This window comes from Lingula anatina, chromosome 5, assembly GCF_051362555.1.
Source record: "Lingula anatina isolate TDL-2025a chromosome 5, LinAna3.0, whole genome shotgun sequence".
Taxonomy (NCBI): Eukaryota; Metazoa; Brachiopoda; class Lingulata; order Lingulida; family Lingulidae; genus Lingula; species Lingula anatina.
Window position 1 is genome coordinate 4534410 of NC_141771.1, and position 19974 is coordinate 4554383.

Sequence of the window (19974 nt, forward strand, 5' to 3'; positions counted from 1 at the left end):
GCTCAACAGTCAAAACAGAGTTTACAGACATCCAGAAGAGGCCAACGACGAAGCGTGTGCCTCGTCTTAAGTGACTAAGGTCATTAACAGCGTCAGTATTTGGAATGGATACCACATTGGTGCCAAAACACCAATGGTAGTCATCGACGAAAACCTGAACCAGATCAAATAAAGAAATAATCTGGGAACCACTTGGCTATAATTTGATAGGGGACAACTTAAGAACAATTTTAGATTGCACGGTGAGATTGCCGGTTCACACAGAGCACTTTTAATAGCAGTTTACTTACAGAACCAAGGGAATGAGCAGCTACCTTGGTCATCAAGTAGCAAGGAATGCCTTGCTACTTGAGAGCGTTGGTAGCAGTCAGAAGAAGTCAGGCGTAACAGCGACCGTTACTGTGACTAGAAACTGACATGAGGGTCTTTTGTGGAGCGTTTCACTCTTTTACAGACAATAATTTGGAAAATATGGAGGTCCAAAATATCCATTTTAATGGTTGTTGTATGACATAGAATAGGCAATGTGTTTTTGTTTGCTTCTCTGGCGAATTCCATTGATGAACTGATGTCACAATGACATCGAATAGATTATCAAAAGTTATTAAAACACGATTTTAATCCTTATTTTCATTTATCAGTCTGCAAAATAGAAACAAAAACTGATGAAAAATGATTTCGAAAAAAATATTCCATATTAAATGTCAAGTCTGTATATATATATATATATATATATATATATATATATATATATATATATATATATATACTGGTCTATACACTGAAATGGTTAGTACATCAACTTTACACTATCTGGTAGGCTAAAGTTCAATACCAACAACTCACGATACAGAAAAACGCATGTTAACACTTCGCCCACTTTCTTTTTAAAATATTCGATACACAGCATCACTGGTGTGTACAGAAATATACAAGATATAAAGCAAAACATCCACAAAAGCATTTCATTAATATATGGCATATATTCCCTGTTATCCTGAAAGCCACTCTAAGCCATATCACTAAGGGACCATTCCCACAGATATTTTGATAGATTTATGTCCGTGGGGAGTCTCACTAAATTGCTGTCAACTTGACCAGCTTAAATGTCCGTCACGCCTAGTAATTCCCGCACGAAAATGCATTAGTATCAAAGTAGCAAAGAAGCATCAACGCAGTAGTGGTGTGGAGCACAACTGCAGTAAAAATGCAGTATGGCCTACTGTAATTCTACTCCAAAAAGTACAAAGGTTTGTACAGAGAGCAGCATTAATGCAGTAGATTAGCAGCATGATAGAAGCATGTTTCAAATATGCTAATTAGCTCCCAAATCGAACCAGATTTGAGGCATGTTTGCAGTATGATTGCAGTAGTCTACTGCACTGGAGTATCTACTGCGTTTTCGTGCGGGAAAGCTGTTAGGGGAGTAATTAACTTTACCTCCTAGCTGGATCGGTCAAACTCTGCACGGATTCTCGCTATTTAAGTGCTTTCAGTGTAATCAGCTTAATTGTCTGGCACGCCCACACGAGTGCATGTAAATAGGGGTAATTGACTATCGTTAATTATCCCCTAGCATTTTGAATAGGCATGGCAACATTTTGACAGCTTTCAGTGTATGCAGTTTAGCAAGAATCGGTGTAGAGTTAGATCGAACCAGTTAATACAATGTGTTAATGGGAACGCTCCCTTAGCAATATCACTAAAACAGAGTCTCATGCTCTCTCCACACCTCTTGTTGGGGTTAACTATATATATATATATATATATATATATATATATATATATATGTTCTTATAAAATCGTTCAATGTTATAAGCATTGAATACGTGTAGAAATACGCTGACCTCCTTGTCTACGCATATTTCACAGATCCTTTTTTCTTTTGTGATTTTGCTTCTTCATACTTAAGAATGGCTTCAACCAGACTGCGCGCATTTGGAAAATCATCTCCTGTCTTCCGCAATCTCTCTTCTATAACAGCCCATGCTGCGTTATAGGAGTAACCCTTGTTGATTACCATCTGCACCATAGGCGTGTCCATCCTGGCCTTGACCTCCCCATCTTCGGGCTGTTCAACTAATAATACAGAAAATCTGTTGAGACATTTAATCCATGACGATCTTTACACAACTTATACATACTGTTGTAAAACACTGGATTTTAAGACAAACCTATCATCATTATTACTGTGGGAGTACCAGTAATGCAACACATTTCGGTTAAATGGTAAATTAATGTGGAATTTCACGTTAGCTTGATTTTTAATCATCTGAAAACTCTTCACAATATTGAAAAAAAAACGCATTGCACAATGGTCGGGTTTGGTACGATTTTTTTTTCAAGGTTTTTTAAGGACTCCTTAACATCGTTATAATTGCAGCAAATAAAACACCAAGTAAGATATGGGCATATCAGATCACATACATGCACAAATTGCACATGACAATGATCTACAGCCTCCCTTGATGCCCTTATCGCACTGTCGGTCGATGCAGCGAGTTTTTAGTAAATGGGCAAAAATTAAGCACAATTTTGTCCTCACGCTGGGCAATACGTTTTCATAACATATACCCCGCATTTCCCTAAGTATACGCGGCTCAGAATGGCAACAGAAAAATAATTCTAAACCTTGCCGTTGGAGAATCTTATCTTCTCCTGTCTCCTTTACCAGCACAGGTAATCGACTACGTACCTTTCATGTTCTTGGATTGGCCACTGGTAGGTTGCTGTCTCTGAAATTCAGAAAAACCTTGCTAAGAAAAACTATTATATAAATTGGTTACCCGTTGACTTAAAAGAGGACACTGCATATTGAGCAAAAGCAAGAAGAAAAGAAAAATCAAGTCAAGTTCAGATAATGAATACTCAAGTGTACATTTGTTCCATTATTGTTTTGAATGGCCTGTTATGTAACACATGGACCGCCACTGTTCCTTACATCTTTATTAGTAGTATGAGTTACACAATCACCTTCGCAGGCAAGGGATTATGTACCTGGACAAATTCGCAGTTCGGGGACTTCTTCTTATGCACAGTCCATGGATCCTGTCCCGGTTCCCAGTTACCTACTACCACGCCACAGCAGAAGCATTCCACGTTGTCACTGTAAGCTACATGTACCAAGAGGGGTGTTATTATTATTATAACACGAAACATCGAATTGAATAACATTTTTTTGCTTCTGCCTTTTGAATCATTTTTTAATTTATAGTGTATAAAATAACGGTGCTTTTTTTGTGTACCATAATGGATGTTATTTTATACGGTGTAACTGCTATACATATCACTTATATACAGGTACTACTGTAGACAAAAAGGAGGATTTTATTTTTCATTATCTAAGTAACTTTATTGTAAATCATTTGGTACATGCTCTTCAAGGTTAGACAAGTACATGTATAACATATACATAAAATGCCAGTAAGGCCACTATTTTAATGACCCCATAAGTAATTAAATGATTGTTTTGCAGATGTACAATTTTTTCAAACAAACGCAATCTCACCTGTGTACCAGAAACCTGCCTCGGCTAACTTAGCCGGAGGATGCGTTTTTATTTTAGGCCATCCCCTGAAAGTCCCTCTCCTACTGTCTACTTGGGAATATCGAGGATTTGGTCCCCGGCGGAAACTACTTGCGTCATTCACTATCCCAAGAGCTCGATTCAGTAGCTGCTGGTTGCGCAAAATTAGGTAACCTTGATTTCTCTGTACCATTGTATTCACTGGTTCCAAAATTCTGCAACGGTAGGGTAGGGTCATCATTGCCATCAAAACTGTCATTTAATACAAAAATAACACGTGAGAAAGACTGTATACACGCTCTTCTTCCCAAATGCCATGTCTTGAAAAATATAAAATTTGAAAAAACTGCTGATAAAAATTTAGGTTTGAGTAAGATAGAGGATAACATTTACTAACAAGAAAAGGACCCAGAGAGGATAATTAAAACTAACAATTGACCATTAATGATTAAACTTAAGAATCGGGACCAAAATCTTGTCATTTTTTCCTTGGCCCATTTCTGACCTATACTGAAAATGTAATATTAATAAAAAAATTAACTAATTAATTATTTGATTAACTTATGGATCAGCAACAAAGTCGAAGTATGTATTCCTTGGCCTATTTCTGACCTACCCTGAACATTTCATCATAATCCGTTTATAAATTTTTGTGCAATGATTTTCACAGACAAACAAATGAAAACGAAAGCAAAAAAGCCCTCTCCATTGTCAGAGATAATTGAAATCATGTAGGACAGTTTTGTTAGTTGCTGTGTTATAGCATATGCATTATCCTTAAACGTCAAGTATATGTATTGATATTAGATATTCATGAAAACTACCACTGAATGTTCATTGATCGGATCATTCGAGCAAAAGACCAGTGATATATTTTAAGGTCAGTTTGGGACGAGGAAAGTAAAAAAAACACCGCCATTTCAATCTACAGCGTTATAAGAATGAAGTCATATTCAGGTGTACAGGTAAGTACTTTATTCAGCTGTGCAGGGTAGGAAAACAGCCAGAGGGTGTATTAACAAGGCGACAAAAAAAACAACTGCTAAGCATTCGCATCAAACCAAAAATAAACAGGAAAATAAAAAGGAAACTTCTATGAACGAACCTGTTAAAACCACTGATGTGACACCGTTTTGCCACGGTCCGTTATTAGAGCTGTCATGCCTTAAATCTATTGCCGTAAGTTATCTCTTTCTCATTTAGTTTAATTTCCAAAAGTTTATATACAGGAAGTATCAGTAGTTGGTATATTTTACAATATTATCTGTCATGAATGCATTTTGCTTTGTTATAGCTGAGGAAAACAGATGGGATGTATACAAATGCACCAATTCAATCAGTTTTCATGTCAAGTTATGAAACTACACTGTAGTTTGCATCGAATCAAACAAGGCTATTCAATTTAATAAGAAGGTGCATCCACCTCAGATGTATTTGAGATTTGTCATATGTCTTGACACTGTCGATTGACCTGGTTTAATCAAAAGGTTGTCTACCAACACTTAAAAGCCACGTATATACGTCTTCTGTATTATAAGAATTATAATTAGATAAACATAACCCACCGGCTATGAAGCCAATACTATGTAACTACAAGGACATGTGGAGATGTATATGGAGGGCTTTAGAAGGAGACTGGAAGGGGGAGAGTTATCTGACACAAAATTAAAGTCTTGGAAAGCTTTTTGGGTGTTATATTCCCTCTCCCAAGCCTCAGTGACAGCAATATTACAATAAAACACAGGTAGGTAGAACACGGGTTACTACAGTTTGTTGACGGTGTGCATGAACATACCTACTTACATTACAAACAAGAACAAAACATACACGTACTTCCCTTTTGGGAGCTCAACCCGTTGTAATGGAATGCGCCAATCCCTACATGGGGTCACACACAAAAAGAGTGCTGCAGGTATAGAGTTATGAAGTGCTGTATCAAACAAAAAGTAAGGAATCTAAAATAGCTTAGGGCCTGATTGGTGAATTGGTGAATGTCATAAAAGAACTACCCAAATAAGCAAACACACCTTTTCAGGTGTGGGTCATATGACGTGCAACCACAATACCAGTGCCAAAAACGCAATGAAAGGTTACTTACGAAACAGAAGTGTGCCACAGCTGCAAGGTACGATAAAGAGCGAACATCAACAACCAACTTCCTTAACTCAACTGTTTCTAGGGTCTCCAAATCCCGAGGGTTAAGGAAATCGTCCTTACACTTGGTTGTCAGATTTTGGCGCGAAATTTCCAGTCACGTGCCTAAGATGGCGGATCGTATTATTTGACTGGTAAGGGTCATTCTATATCAGTTCATTCAGCCATGGTACCTTCGTTAGGAAACTGATTTTCACATATTTTGTAGATATTATTAGTATGTCACTCATAAGTTGTGGGAGAGGGTTTCTGTGCCTCATATGAATCTAGGTCACGGCTCCATGTAACCTTCATGACTTTGTATTTTAACATTTTAGGAATCCAAGTATCACATTGAAAATGACTTGACGTATTCAGAATGCAATATATATATATATATATATATATATATATATATATATATATATATATATATATATATATATATATATCGTGATAGTCATATCGTATTCAAAAAAATATATATATATATATATATTTTTTTTTTTTTTTTTTGAATACTTTGAAAAATCCTTGTCACCTTTCCAAATGAAGGACGCCCCACCCTATTATGTCTCTGAATTAACAGGTACTTTATTTGCTTTCATTTAAAAGAGGAGACTGTGAACTTCAAGGCGAAAGTGTTAAATCAATTTGTATGTTTTGGAGACAAAAGAAATAGCACATTATAAAAACATTTTATATGGGCTATTGCATGACCACTGATGCAGAAAAACGTACTTTCAAACACCAAGATTATTTCCCATGGCTTTGTTATACTTTACTAGATTACTTTTTTATTTTTCTGTATATTTTTGCATTGTGTAACAATGTATTTTGTAGTGAATCAGAAATTTTGAAGTACATGCGATGCTAACGAAAAGCTGACCTTATAGGATGTCTTTATGAATATTTAAACTATAACTCAGGGGGCTTATAATTAAACGTAGGTAACGTATGTTCCCTGAAATGTGTCCGAAAAAATGGTTAGACTTGTCCAAGTATTTGGTGCAATAGATAACATGTTTTCTGAACTGAAACATATATAGTTGTTTCGTGCGCAGCCTGTTTTTTCTAACATATTTTGGGTTTTATTAACTGTAGAAAATAAATTATAGAAAATCAGCATGGAACGATTTTTCTTAGTGAGTTCAACGCTTTTAGTTTTCCGTTTGTGACAGTAAAGTCTAGCACAATTTTACAAAGGCTATGACCAAACAATTACATAGGTACCATACTGAAATAAGTTAATACTTAAATGTAAAATCTGATATACAACCATTATCATGGGTGAAAATTACACTATTTGATACATTATGTACTTTCATATACATTACTGACCTTAAAATATTATACATATTTCTCCCATTTAGTAGGTAGTGGCTGGTAGAGAATACCAGATCTTTCTTGGTTACATGTTGTTATGTATCTAGCTAGATTTTGTATTGTGTCATGACTTCTGTTTTGCATTAATGATTTGTATTGTTCAGTGTGGTTTTTGGACTAATTGTTGGTTTAGAGTCTTTCTTTGATTTCCATATTGGGGACATAGCAACAAGAAGTGTATTTCTGCTCCTCGTCTGCAAAGTCTACATATTATTTTTTCAGACGGTAGAGGGATGGGTTTTTAAAATCTGCCTCTTTGTATTTCTAGATCGTGGGGCCCGTTCTAAATTTTGCGAGGTTCTGGAGTTCCTGTTTTGTTAGGGGTGCATTTAAATATTCTTCGGCTTCATAAGCTTCATAGTCCATTTTAAATGTCTAGGCTGCTATGTTACTGCTGTTATGTTGAATTCCCAGTAGTGATTTGCAGAATTTGACGTGGACACGTTCAAAAGGGAATGTGTTCATAGATTTGATAGAGTTAAGGATTTGAGCAATGAGAGTTGGTCCCCAAATTTCGCAGCCGTATAGAAGGATGGGCTTGATTAATGTGTCGAACAGTTTGAGTTTAAGGTGAATAAGACTTTTTGCTGTGCAGGATAGTGTTTGTTTTAGCATGAGGTTGGCTTTCATTGCTTTGCCTTTAAGGTCATTGAGTGCACTTTTGAATGACCCACGTGACTTCAGTTTGATTCCTAAGTATGTGTATTCATTGGTGACTTCTAAGATTTCACTATTTATATGGAAGTTGATTTGGGGGTTTTTGCCAGACTTGTTAATTTCCATAATTTTAGTTTTATTTCAGTTAACTGTGAGTTTCCACTTTTTACAATTTATAATAAACATGCTTTTATTAGTTTCAATTGTTTGATTACCCTTTGATCAAAGGGTGTTCTCCCCAGGGATGTCAGCCCTAATATCCTATAATTATCACTGTAAAAAAGATTCATTGTATCAATTTACGACCCCCTGCCAGTTAAGATCTTCCGACCATTTACTTTGGACACCTTGTAGGACTCGACTTGGGAAATAGATTTACTGCAACTTTCACTGCGTAGAGGGAGACTGCATCTGCTTTTAAAATGGAACTCAAGAATTATCTATTTGAAATATATGTATTTATGAGCATAGTTCTTGATCAATGAAGTTTTAAAGTAAGCAAACAAAGTGTGATTTTTTAAAATTATTTTAAAAAGTGATTGATTGTACATGTATATATTTAGGATATTAAAGTTACATTTTAGTTTTTTTTTTTTCTTAGTCCCTATGATATCTACAAAATGCACGAAAATTAAGTGTGTGTCAATGATAAGACCAGTCAGAGGGTGGCAAGGTGGGGGTCAACAGATTTCATCCAAATTCATAATATTGTTGCATATATAGGAGATATTAAGATTGAAGGCAACAATCCCAAAAGAAATCATTGGATATAATTATAATATGATATTATATGTTTTGACCATTTTTGGCTTGATTTTCAGCTTCGGTCAATAAAGCCACTTCATAAGCAAATATGTCAAAACTGATGACTTTTTAAAATTAATTGAAAATTTACCTATTTAAACCAGCCATTTGCCATTGAGAATATGTTCCTAAACTTCAGTTTAACCCACAAACTTACGAGCCACGCCCATTTTTATAACCCCACCCCCAAACTCATTTTTCTACCAAGCAATGTTCATGCATTCATATCTCTCTTTTTGCAGGGTTGACAGCCATAAAATTGTATAGGGATCCTAAGAATATACTGGTCTCATCATACAAAATTTAAAAAGTGTGTTAAACACAACAGAAGATATTGAAAAAGTGCCTCAAACTTTAGCAATTTTAGCAGAAAACCAAACGGCCGAAATCAAGATATCAGTACATTTTGAGATATAATACCTTCCAATAATCAAATTTAATCAAAGACTCACAGCCAGGAATTCAAACTATGCTTTGATAAGGGCAAATCTATCCAATTTTTATAAATGGCTGCCATCAATTCTGTCCCAAAATACAGTTACCCCAATTCCTCAAAATAATCAAGAGGCCAATTTTTGCAGGTTTTTTATTTTGAGATCTGTAATACAGGATTGCTCAAATAATATTCTTTTCAAACAGAGCCATACAACTTCTGAATAAATTTAAATTATTAGTGACAAGTTATTCAACCCCCCCCCCCCACCCCCATTTAATGAGTTATTACTGTGCATATCCAATGTCATCAGCATTGTGTATATACCTTATTTTCAGGAAGCAATAGAGAAAAAAATTACAAAGGATTTTTCTAAAGGGAATGACTGTCTCATTTTATCAGTTTTCTCAAGTGCAATACAAATTAATCCACTTGAAATGATTTATATTGCATTTTTCAACCATTCTTTTTCCTTTCAAATGATTCATAGGCTTTGTAAATACACGTGATATCTTGATATCTGTATTCTTTTTCTATAAAGAAAATTAAAACAGAGTCAGCAACATACAATGACAGGAGGAGTACTTTATTTTCATATTATCAATTGGACAGTAAAAGAACAAAGCAGTTACTTTTCACAGATGTGAAATCAAGTTATGAATCTCCAAGGTTCCAATACCACGGTCATCTTTTCCATATACTGAACACAACAGTGATGGGTAGTGTTCCACAGATTTTAATCTTATAACTGATTGATCCCCAAGTTTCTTCTTCTGGTTGAGAGATCCAGGGACTCCTACAGTAATGATAATTCAGCAATCTTAGGATAAGTGTGGTAACTTGAAGCAACATACCACTAAAGTTTAGTGTGACTGAACTGTCAATTGTCAATATTTGTCAATTCAATGGCACCAATCCTCCTTTCCTACAAAACTGACTGAGATTGCCAAGCCTAAGATGCACATTTATTATGGGGGATTGTCCCAAGGTGGCTCTAAGTCCAATAAAGGTTTGCCAGGATATCCACTACTGAAGATGGCAGGACAGGCTGTCAAAAGAAAATGTATTAAACATATTTTAAACTTATGTTAATTGCTGTATAAAAACAATGACTAAATAATATACTGATCAAACATATTGCACAAGTAAAAACAATGATTGAAAATGAAATCAAACATGCATGATGTAGCTACCAGAATTTCATGATAGAAAGACAGAGTTGGTGCTCACATCTGAATCTGATGAATTTGCCTGTGCAATTTCAGGTGACTCTTCTATTATTGTCTGTAAGATTGTCCATGTCAAGGTTCACATCCAGGCCTAGGATGTAAAATCTGAAAAATAAACATAACATCAATAAATGTTTTACAACAACAAAGGCTTACTGTGTTCAGAATAGAAACTACCGTAGCAGGATCAATCCATCTCAGCGGAGTATCACACTCAGGCTCAGTCATTGTAATCAGCTTAATTGTCTGGCACACCCCCTTGCAAAGCAACATGAACGACATAATGGACCGCAAAGTTTTCCTGATTTTACTAAAGTACTTTTAGTTGTACAAGTGTTCTGTGTAATATGTAAGTCTTGAAAATTGAAGCACAGTGTGTTACAAAGTCACATAAAGCTAGGTGGTTAACTTCAACTTCATTGCAAACAAACATAAATCTGAAACTAAAACATAAAAAACTGGCACAAGTAACATCGCCTAAAATGCCAAAACTTGAAACTGAATGTGTTACATACCTTAGTTTGATTCTGGGTAAGAAATTTGTAATGAAGCTGTCTACAAGCTCAGTTGTCCTTAACTGTTTGTGTTATGATAACACATGTAACAAAGCCCTAGAATATTTAATGCACAAACATACTTCATAAGTTAGATACACAGTTGATTCTTTTCAGCAGACATATTTACCATGAAATAGAAATCAAGTAAAATTCTATTAATTGAAATATACCAGTACATCTTTTAATCTTTTATATTACTTTAAAATATTCAAACTTATTATTTAAACTGGTTTGAGTTTTTAGTGTATCTGATTCTAGTATATGTATGCCACCACTGGCCAACAACAGGGTAGGTTATTACTACATAGAAGACAGTACCTGAAATAGTGACAGAACCGACTTTATATTTAGACTATATATATATATATATATATATATATATATATATATATATATATGATCACTTACCTTACAACAAACATCCAGAGCTAAATCGATGAGCTGGATATAGTCTGAAGTGGTTCAACAAAAAAATAAACATTACATTCTTAGGACGACAAGCTGCCATGGTCATTTCTTGTGATATTCTGGTGCACACCAATCCTTCTGAGATGTATCTAAGCATTTCTAGTGCGTGTTCTTCATAAAATTAAGAAAGCATTATGTTTTCACACTGTAAAGACGATGTGCTTGCCCCACAGTTGCTCCGGTGATAATCCTAGTACCCGCCATGTTGAAAATAGGTCACAGAGTTAGCATTGATATTTTACATTTAGTTTCTACAACATAAACAAATTTAAAAATGTATTTTTGCTTCATAAGTTTGTCTGCAGGGCAAACATGATTATTTAAAGGGCTTTTCACAAACCTATACAAGGTTTTGACTTATCAATTTAATTGAAGAAACAGTTTAGTATTTAAGTAGTATAAAAATATTCGTTTTTAGGCCCCTTTTAAAATTGTTATAGTTCTAATTTTACAAGGTTTAACACAGATTTTATTTCACAAAATTTATTTTTCAACCTTTTTCTATCAGCACATACCAAAATTATATGGATACAACCTGCAAAAAAGAAGTTGTGTGCATTTAAAGAAGGGGAGGGGGTCAAGCATACGGAAAACATGCCCTATCAGAATCGACCTTGTGTGGTCATGACAGTGCCTTTTCGAAAAATCTGTACTGGGTATTAAAGGTCTTTCCTTAACCTATCATGTGGCTTACCTAAATAATTCCTTATGATGTACATGATTTTTTAAAAGAATATTTAAAATTATAACTTTTCAAGAGCTAAAAAATGCTATATTTTGGCAAAATTGCCAAAAAAAGATCTGCCCCCATATCTCTAAAACTAATGATCCAAAATAAGAAAGCCAGTGGCTCACAATATCTTTCATGTTGATGGTTTACCACACCAAAAATTATTAAAATCTGCTGACCCCCACCTTGCCGCCTTCTGACTGATCTGTCTGGCTTTCTCATGGACGCGCTCTTAACAAGTCTCTTGAAGGAGGGTATCACCGCTGGAAGTGTTGATATGAAGTAACCTTAAGAGCGCGTCCATGAGAAAGCCAGACAGATCAGTCAGAAGGCGGCAAGGTGGGGGTCAGCAGATTTTAATAATTTTTGGTGTGGTAAACCATCAACATAAAAGATATTGTGAGCCACTGGCTTTCTTATTTTGGATCATTAGTTTTAGAGATATGGGGGCAGATCTTTTATTGGCAATTTTGCCAAAATATAGCATTTTTTAGCTCTTGAAAAGTTATAATTTTAAATATTCTTTTAAAAAATCATGTACATCATAAGGATTTATTTAGGTAAGCCACATGATAGGTTAAGGAAAGATCTTTAATACCCAGTACAGATTTTTTGAAAAGGCACTGTCATGACCACACAAGGTTGATTCTAATAAGGCATGTTTTCCGTATTCTTGACCCCCTCCCCTTCTTTAAATGCACACAACTTCTTTTTTGCAGGTTGTATCCATATAATTTTGGTATGTGCTGATAGAAAAGGGTTGAAAAATAAATTTTGTAAAATAAAATCTGTGTTAAACCTTGTAAAATAAGAACTATAACAATTTTAAAAAGGGCCTAAAAACGAATATTTTTACACTACTTAAATGCTAAACTGTTTCTTCAACTAAATTAATAAGTCAAAACCATGTATAGGTTTGTGAAAAGCCCTTAAAATAATTATGTTTGCCCTGCAGACGACCTTATGAAGCGAAAATACATTTTTTTAATTTGTTTATGTTGTAGAAACTAAATGTAAAATAACGATGCTAACTCTGTGACCTATTTTCAACATGGCGGGTACTAGGATTATCACCGGAGCAACTGTGGAGCAAAGCACATCGTCTTCACAGTGTTAAAACATAATACTTTCTTAAATTTATGAAGAACATGCACTAGAGATGCTTAGATACATCTCAGAAGGATTGGTGTGCACCAGAATATAACAAGAAATGACCATAGCAGCTGGTCGTCCTTAGAATGTGAATTTTTGGTTGAACCACTTCAGACTGTTGTCAGGCTTGGGTTCCTCAATATATCCATCTCATCGATTTAGCTCTGGATGTTTGTTGTAAGGTAAGTGATCAGTGGTGGCATACATATACTAGAATCAGATACACTAAAAACTCAAACCAGTTTGAATATTATTCAGTAATATAAAGAATATAAGCAAATTTAAAAGACATACTGGTATATTTCAATTCACAGAGTTTTACTTGATTTCTGTTTCATGGTAAACATGGATGCTGAAAAGAATTAACTGTGTAGCTAACTTATGAAGTATATTTTTGCATTAAATTCTAGGGTTTGTTACATGTGTTATCATAAGACAAACAGTTAAAGACTATACTGAGCTTGAAGACAGCTTCATAAGAAATTTCTTACCCAGAATCAAAGGTATGTAACACACATTCAGTTTCAAGTTTTGGCTTTTTAGGGGATGTTACTTGTGCCAGTTTTTTTATATTTTAGTTTTATATTCACTATGCAGATTTATGTGTGTTTACAATGAAGTTGAAGTTAACTGCCTGTGCTTCAATTTTCAAGACTTACATATTACACAGGACACTTGTAACTAAAGGTACTTTAGTAAAATCAGGAAAACTTTGCAGTCCATTATGTTGTTCATGTTGCTTTGCAAGGGGGCGTGCCAGACAATTAAGCTGATTACAACGACTGAGCCCGAGTGTGATACTCCGCTGAGATAGATTGATCCTGCTCGATAGTTTCTATTCTGAACACAGTAAGCCTCTGTTGTTGTAAAGCATTTATTGATGTTATGTTTATTTTTCAGATTTTACATCCTAGGCCTGTATGTGAACCTTGACCTGGACAATCTTACAGACAATAATAGAAAAGTCACCTGAAATTGCACAGGCAAATTCATCAGATTCAGATGTGACCACCAACTTTGTAATGCCTGGAACACTTCCACGGAGAAGAAAAAAGGTTTACCTTTTTTTCATTAGTTTCTTTTTCTATCATGAAATTCTGGTAGCTACAATCATGCATATTTGATTTCCTTTTTTACACTTATGCAATATGTTTGATCAGAATATTATTTAGTAATTGTTCTTATACAGCAATTAACATAAGTTTAAAATATGTTTAATACATTTTCTTTTGACAGCCTGTCCTGCCATCTTCAGGTAGACGCAGTAGTGGATATCCTGGCAAACCTCTATTGGACTTAGAGCCACCTTGGGTCAATCCCCCATAACAAATGTGCATCTTAGGCTTGGTAATCTCAATCAGTTTTGTAGGAAAGGAGGATAATTGGCGCCACTGAATTGACAAATATTGACAATTGACACTTCAGTCACACTAAACTATAGTGGCATGTTGCTTCAAGTTACCACACTTATTCTAAGATTGCTGAATTATCATTACTGTAGGAGACCCTGGATCTCTCAACCAGAAGAAGAAACTTGGGGACCAATCAGTTATAAGATTAAAATCTGTGGAACACTACCCATCACTGTTGTGTTCAGTTTATGAAAAAGATAACCGTGATATTGGAACATTGGAGATTCATAACTTGATTTCACTCCTGTAAAAAGTAACTGCTTTGTTCTTTTACTGTCCAATTGATAATATGAAAATAAAGTACTCCTCCTGTCATTGTATGTTGCTGACTCTGTTTTAATTTTCTTTATAGAAAAAGAATATAGATATCAAGATATCACATGTATTTACAAAGCCTATGAATCATTTGAAAGGAAAAAAATTGGTTGAAAAATGCAATATAAATCATTTCAAGTGGATTAATTAGTGTTGCACTTGAGAAAACTGATAAAATGAGAAAGTCATTCCCTTTTACCTTTAGAAAAATCATTTGTAATTTTTTTTCTCTATTGCTCCCTGAAAATAAGGTATATACACAATGCTGATGATACTGGTTATGCACAGTAAAAACTTATTAAATGGGGGGGGGGGGGGAATAACTTGTCACTAGTAATTTAAATTTATTCAGAAGTTGTATGGCTCTGTTTGAAAAGAATATTATTTGAGCAATCCTGTATTACAGATCTCAAAATAAAAAACCTGCAAAAATGGGCCTCTTGATTATTTTGAGGAATTAGGGTAACTGTATTTTGGGGCAGATTTGATGGCAGCCATTTTTTATTTATAAAAATTGGATAGATTTGCCCTTATCAAAGCATAGTTTGAATTCCTGGCTGTGAGTCTTTGATTAAATTTGATTATTGGAAGGTATTATCTCAAAATGTACTGATATCTTGATTTCGGCCGTTTGGTTTTCTGCTAAAATTGCTAAAGTTTGAGGCACTTTTTCAATATCTTCTGTTGTGTTTAACACACTTTTTGAATTTTGTATGATTAGACCAATATATGCTTAGGATCCCTATAAAATTTTATGGCTGTCAAGCCTGCAAAAAGAGAGATATGAATGATTGAACATTGCTTGGTAGAAAAGTGCGTTTGGGGGGTGGGGTCATAAAAATGGGCGTGGCTCGTTAGTTTGTGGGTTAAACTGAAATTTAGTAACATATTCTCAATGGCAAATGGCTGGTTTAAATAGGTAAATTTTCAATTAATTTTAAAAAGTCATCAGTTTTGACATATTTGCTTATGAAGTGGCTTTATTGACCGAAGCTGAAAATCAAGCCAAAAATGGCCAAAACATAAAATATCATATTATAATTATATCCAATGATTTCTTTTGGGATTGTTGCCTTCAATCTTAATATCTCATATATGCAACAATATTATGAATTTGGTTGAAATCTGTTGACCCCCACCTTGCCACCCTCTGACTGGTCCTATCATGGACACACACTTAATGTTCAGAGGAATTGGTGTCTTGGGGGTACATGTACACATGGGACAAAAAAAAATCACATTTCTGCTGAGAAATCTGAGCCTTGAGTAGGTTCTATTCTAAGGGTCGGTTATTCCACCATTTTGGAAACGAATAAAAAGCGTGTGTAGTACATGTACGGTATGCATGTATATACCTGCACTGAACAGGGTTGGGTGAAGCTCAAAATACTTGATAACCAGGCAGGAATTGTTGCTTAACTTGCTAAGAAGAGTTTCATCATTGACAATTAAAGAACCCCTTGTTAGTGTTTAGTAGATATTTTTGCCAGAGTCCGTTATTAGAGCTGTCATACCTTTAATCTATTGCCGTAAGTTATCCCTTTCTCACTTAGTTTAATTTCCAAAAGTTTATATACAGAAAGTGTCAGTAGTTGTTATGTTTTACAATATCATGTGCCATGAACGTATTTTGTTTTGTTATAGCCGAGGAAAACAGATGGAATGTATACAAATGCACCTATACAATCAGTTTTCAGGTCAAGGTATAAAACTACACTGAAATTTGCATCGAATCAAACAAGGCTATTCAATTACATCAGGAAGTACACCCAACTCAAATGTATTTGGGATTTGTCATATGCCTGGACACTGTACGATTGACCTGGTTAAATCAAACAAGTTGTCAAACTATACCTAAAAGCCATTTAGTATATACCCCCTGTACGTCTTCTGTATCATGAGTATTATAATTAGATTAACATGACCCACCGGCTATGAAGCCAATACTATGTAACTACAAGGATATGTGAAGATGTATATGGAGGGCTTTAGAAGGAGACTGGAAGGGGGAGAGTTATCTGAGGCATAATTAAAGTCTTGGAAAGTTTTGTTTTTTTTAGGTCGCTGCGTCAAGGAAAAAGAATTTACTGCCCTCCACTGCGTGGGATAGACTCCCCAGCTTCTTTTAAAATGGAACTCATAAATTATCCATTTGAAATATTTCAATTAATCAATTAATATTAAAGGTAATTTATCAAAGGTTGAATACTTTTTAATTATTAAAAAAAGAGAGAGATGATATATTATTGAGATATCTAATTTTGATTTACTTTTTTTTCTTTCCAGTCCCTATGATAACTACACAATACGTGAAAATTTCTTGACCAAGAAAACCACCACTGGAAAAGATTATATGAAATGACCCAAGGGTAAATAACATTTTAGTTAACTTCTAAAGATACAGGTGATATGAGAGGCAAAAATGGGACAAAAAATACATTTCTGATGAAAAAAATGAGCTATAAGTATTCTTAAAGTCGGTAATTCCATCATTATTGGAAGCAAGTACAAACATATACTTGTAGTTACTGTATTTGTTGTTGCATGTATATACGTGTGCTGGATAGGGTAGGGTTAAGCTAAAAAACTTCATAATTAGATGTTCTTCTTGGCAGAAATTGTTGCTTATCACCATAACAAGTTACATCATCGACAATTAAAAACCCATTGCTTATAATATGTATTTTCTAATGTTATACGGTTGTAAAGTTGATATTTCTTATGTTTGCAATGCCATTGGTTATTTATGTGCAGATAATTTACTGTCCAGCTTGACAGAAGAGACATCTCAGTCAGTCAAAACAAAACGTGATAAGGTTTCTAAAGTTCTGCTGAATGTGAATTCTAAGGAAAAATCAGACTTATCTTAACCTCAAGCAACCAAAGGGTGAATGTCTTTAAAATATTTTTAAACAAGTACAGTGTAGATGGTTTATCTTTGAGATATCGATCTAAAATTTAAAATTTTAGGTCTTTTTCTAGTCCCTATAAAATCTACATAATATTTGAAAATCAGCAAGTTTTGTGACGGAGAACACCATCTCTTGAGGAGTTGATATGAAATTACCCTAGAGTTAATAATTACTTTTTGTAAAATTACTCAAGAAACAGGTGTTTTAGAGGACAAAATAGGGAAAAAAGTCCGTTTCCAGTATTCTTGGAGTCGGTATTCCCACTATTTAAGAAACGAATATTAAACATGTGCACTTCGTGTAATTATTATACATGTATACATGCACGTATATATGTACCTGTACTGAATAGGGTTGGGTGAAGCACAAAATACTCAAAAGTAGGTGTTCTCCCTGGCAGAAATTGTTGCTTATCATCCTAGCTAGAGTTTCATCATCGACAATTAAAGAACCCATAGTTTGTAATATATGTCTTTTAAATGTTAAGGGTGGTGAAGTAGACATATCCAAGATTACCACTGCCATTATCACATTGTGTGTTGATAATTTACTGTCCAGGTTGACAGAAATGATAGATCTCAGACAGTCAAAACAAGGAGTGATACGATTTCTAGTTCTGCTATAACAACGAATCAGAATTATTCTAACTTTTAGCAACCCAAGGGTGAATATCTTTCATTTGTTTTATAAAGAAAGGTGGTAAATCAATTTGTATATTTTGGTGACAAAAGAAATAACGCATTTAAAATGTATTTAAGAGTATTTGGGCTCTTGCGTGATCACTGATGGAGAAAAATGTGCTTTTGACATCAAAATTTATATATGTCTTTATTAGTTTATCTATAAGCTTCGACACTTAATAGTATTATTTTTGGCGTGACTGAAACTGTTTTATACAGCATCCGAGCATTAGACTAATTTTCATATTTCGCCATGCAGTTATGTTGTGTCACGTAATTTCAAATTGTTTCCTCCTAAATGAACAATTATATGCCCAAGGGATTTATAATAATAATAATATTTTTTTTTTTTTTGTTCTAGCACAATTTGACAAAGGCTATTACCAAACAATTACATAGGTACCATATTGAAATAGGTTAATACTTAAATGTAAAATCTGTTATACAACCATTGTCATTGGTGAAAATTATACTATTTAATACATTCTGTATTTTCATATACCTTACTGACCTTAAAATATCATACATATTTCTCTCATTTAGTAGGCGGTGGCTGGTAGAGAATACCAGATCTTTCTCGGTTACATGTTGTTATGTATCTACAGTGTAGCTAGATTTTGTATTGTGTCATGACAGCTGTTTTGCATTAATGATTTGAATTGTTCAGTATGGTTTGTGTTTTGGACTTATTGTTGGTTTAGATTCTTTCTTTGATTTCCATATTGGGGACAGAGCAACAAGAAGTGTATTTCATCCTCTACTCCTCGTCTGCAAAGTCTACATTTTATTTTTTCAGACGGTAGAGGGTTGGGTTTTTGAAATCTGTCTCTCTGTATTTCTTACATTTTATTTTTGTTCTAGTCCCTATGATATCTACAAAATGCGCGAAAAATTAACAAGTCTCTTGAACGAGGGTAACATCGCTGGAAGTGTTGATATGAAGTAACCTTAGGATAAATAAAACCTTTTTTTGAAAATGTTCAGAGGAATTGGTGTTTTGAGGGTACACATGGGACAAAAAATCCATTTGTGCTGAGAAATCTGAGCCATGAGTATTCTAAGGGTCGGTTATTCCACCATTTAGGAAGTGAGTAAAAATTGTGTGTAGTGCATGTATGCATGTATGTATCTGCACTGAACAGGGGTGGGTGAACCTCAAAATACTTCATAACCAGGCAGGAATTGTTGCTTAACTTGCTTACAAGAACCATTGTTAGTGTTTAGTAGATATTTCTAATGTTAGCACTGTCATTGTTACTTTGTGTGCTGATAATTTAGGGTCAAGCTTGACAGAAGAGGCAGATCTCAAACAGATAAAACAAGGAGTGAAAGTGACAGAAATAGAGTGAATTACATTAGTGGTAATTTCGGAGTGTGAAGTAACCACTAGCTAACTCCATATCGCAAGTGGCAACCCTAACTGGCGAGCACTGCAAACTTATGATTGCCACGTTGATGAGTGCTAGCTGCGTGTTAATTGCGCTCAAAACGTTACAGTACCGTTTATTTTTCGCCTTATGGTCTGTTATATCATCATGGTTTTATCTATGAGTCAAACTTCATCTCGGCCATTTTGTTTT

The 19974-nt window shown here is 34.6% G+C and overlaps 1 protein-coding gene and 3 long non-coding RNA genes across 4 annotated transcripts; 2 read left to right on the forward strand and 2 right to left on the reverse strand.

Annotated features, from left to right (window-relative positions):
- Positions 1-1800: 1800 nt before the first annotated feature.
- LOC147761505 (baculoviral IAP repeat-containing protein 2-like) lies at positions 1801-19974 on the reverse strand. The gene is made up of 5 exons (XM_087013848.1): positions 19895-19974; positions 3509-3741; positions 2998-3113; positions 2696-2735; positions 1801-2079 (listed from the first exon to the last, which is right to left on the reverse strand). The coding sequence occupies exons 2-5, from the start codon at positions 3717-3719 to the stop codon at positions 1856-1858; spliced, it is 591 nt and encodes a 196-aa protein (XP_086869974.1). The 5' UTR covers positions 3720-3741; positions 19895-19974; the 3' UTR covers positions 1801-1855.
- LOC147761506 (uncharacterized) lies at positions 5611-19375 on the forward strand. The gene is made up of 2 exons (XR_015334763.1): positions 5611-5814; positions 17089-19375. It is a non-coding gene; the product is annotated as an uncharacterized LOC147761506 (long non-coding RNA).
- On the reverse strand, positions 9505-12163 carry LOC106166069 (uncharacterized). Its single transcript, XR_001238764.3, has 4 exons — positions 11134-12163; positions 10684-10779; positions 10170-10273; positions 9505-9987 (listed from the first exon to the last, which is right to left on the reverse strand). It is a non-coding gene; the product is annotated as an uncharacterized LOC106166069 (long non-coding RNA).
- LOC147761507 (uncharacterized) lies at positions 12832-14807 on the forward strand. The gene is made up of 4 exons (XR_015334768.1): positions 12832-13257; positions 13486-13578; positions 13976-14130; positions 14312-14807. It is a non-coding gene; the product is annotated as an uncharacterized LOC147761507 (long non-coding RNA).

Bases quoted from the DNA above. Each gene is read 5' to 3' on its own strand.
- LOC147761505 (XM_087013848.1), bottom strand. From the start codon at position 3,719: ATGGTACAGAGAAATCAAGGTTACCTAATTTTGCGCAACCAGCAGCTA. The intron at 3,114-3,508 runs GTGAGATTGCGT...TGGTACATGTAG, and splicing joins GGCAGGTTTCTGGTACACAG to CTTACAGTGACAACGTGGAA. The intron at 2,736-2,997 runs GTACATAATCCC...TCTGAATTTCAG, and splicing joins CGAACTGCGAATTTGTCCAG to AGACAGCAACCTACCAGTGG.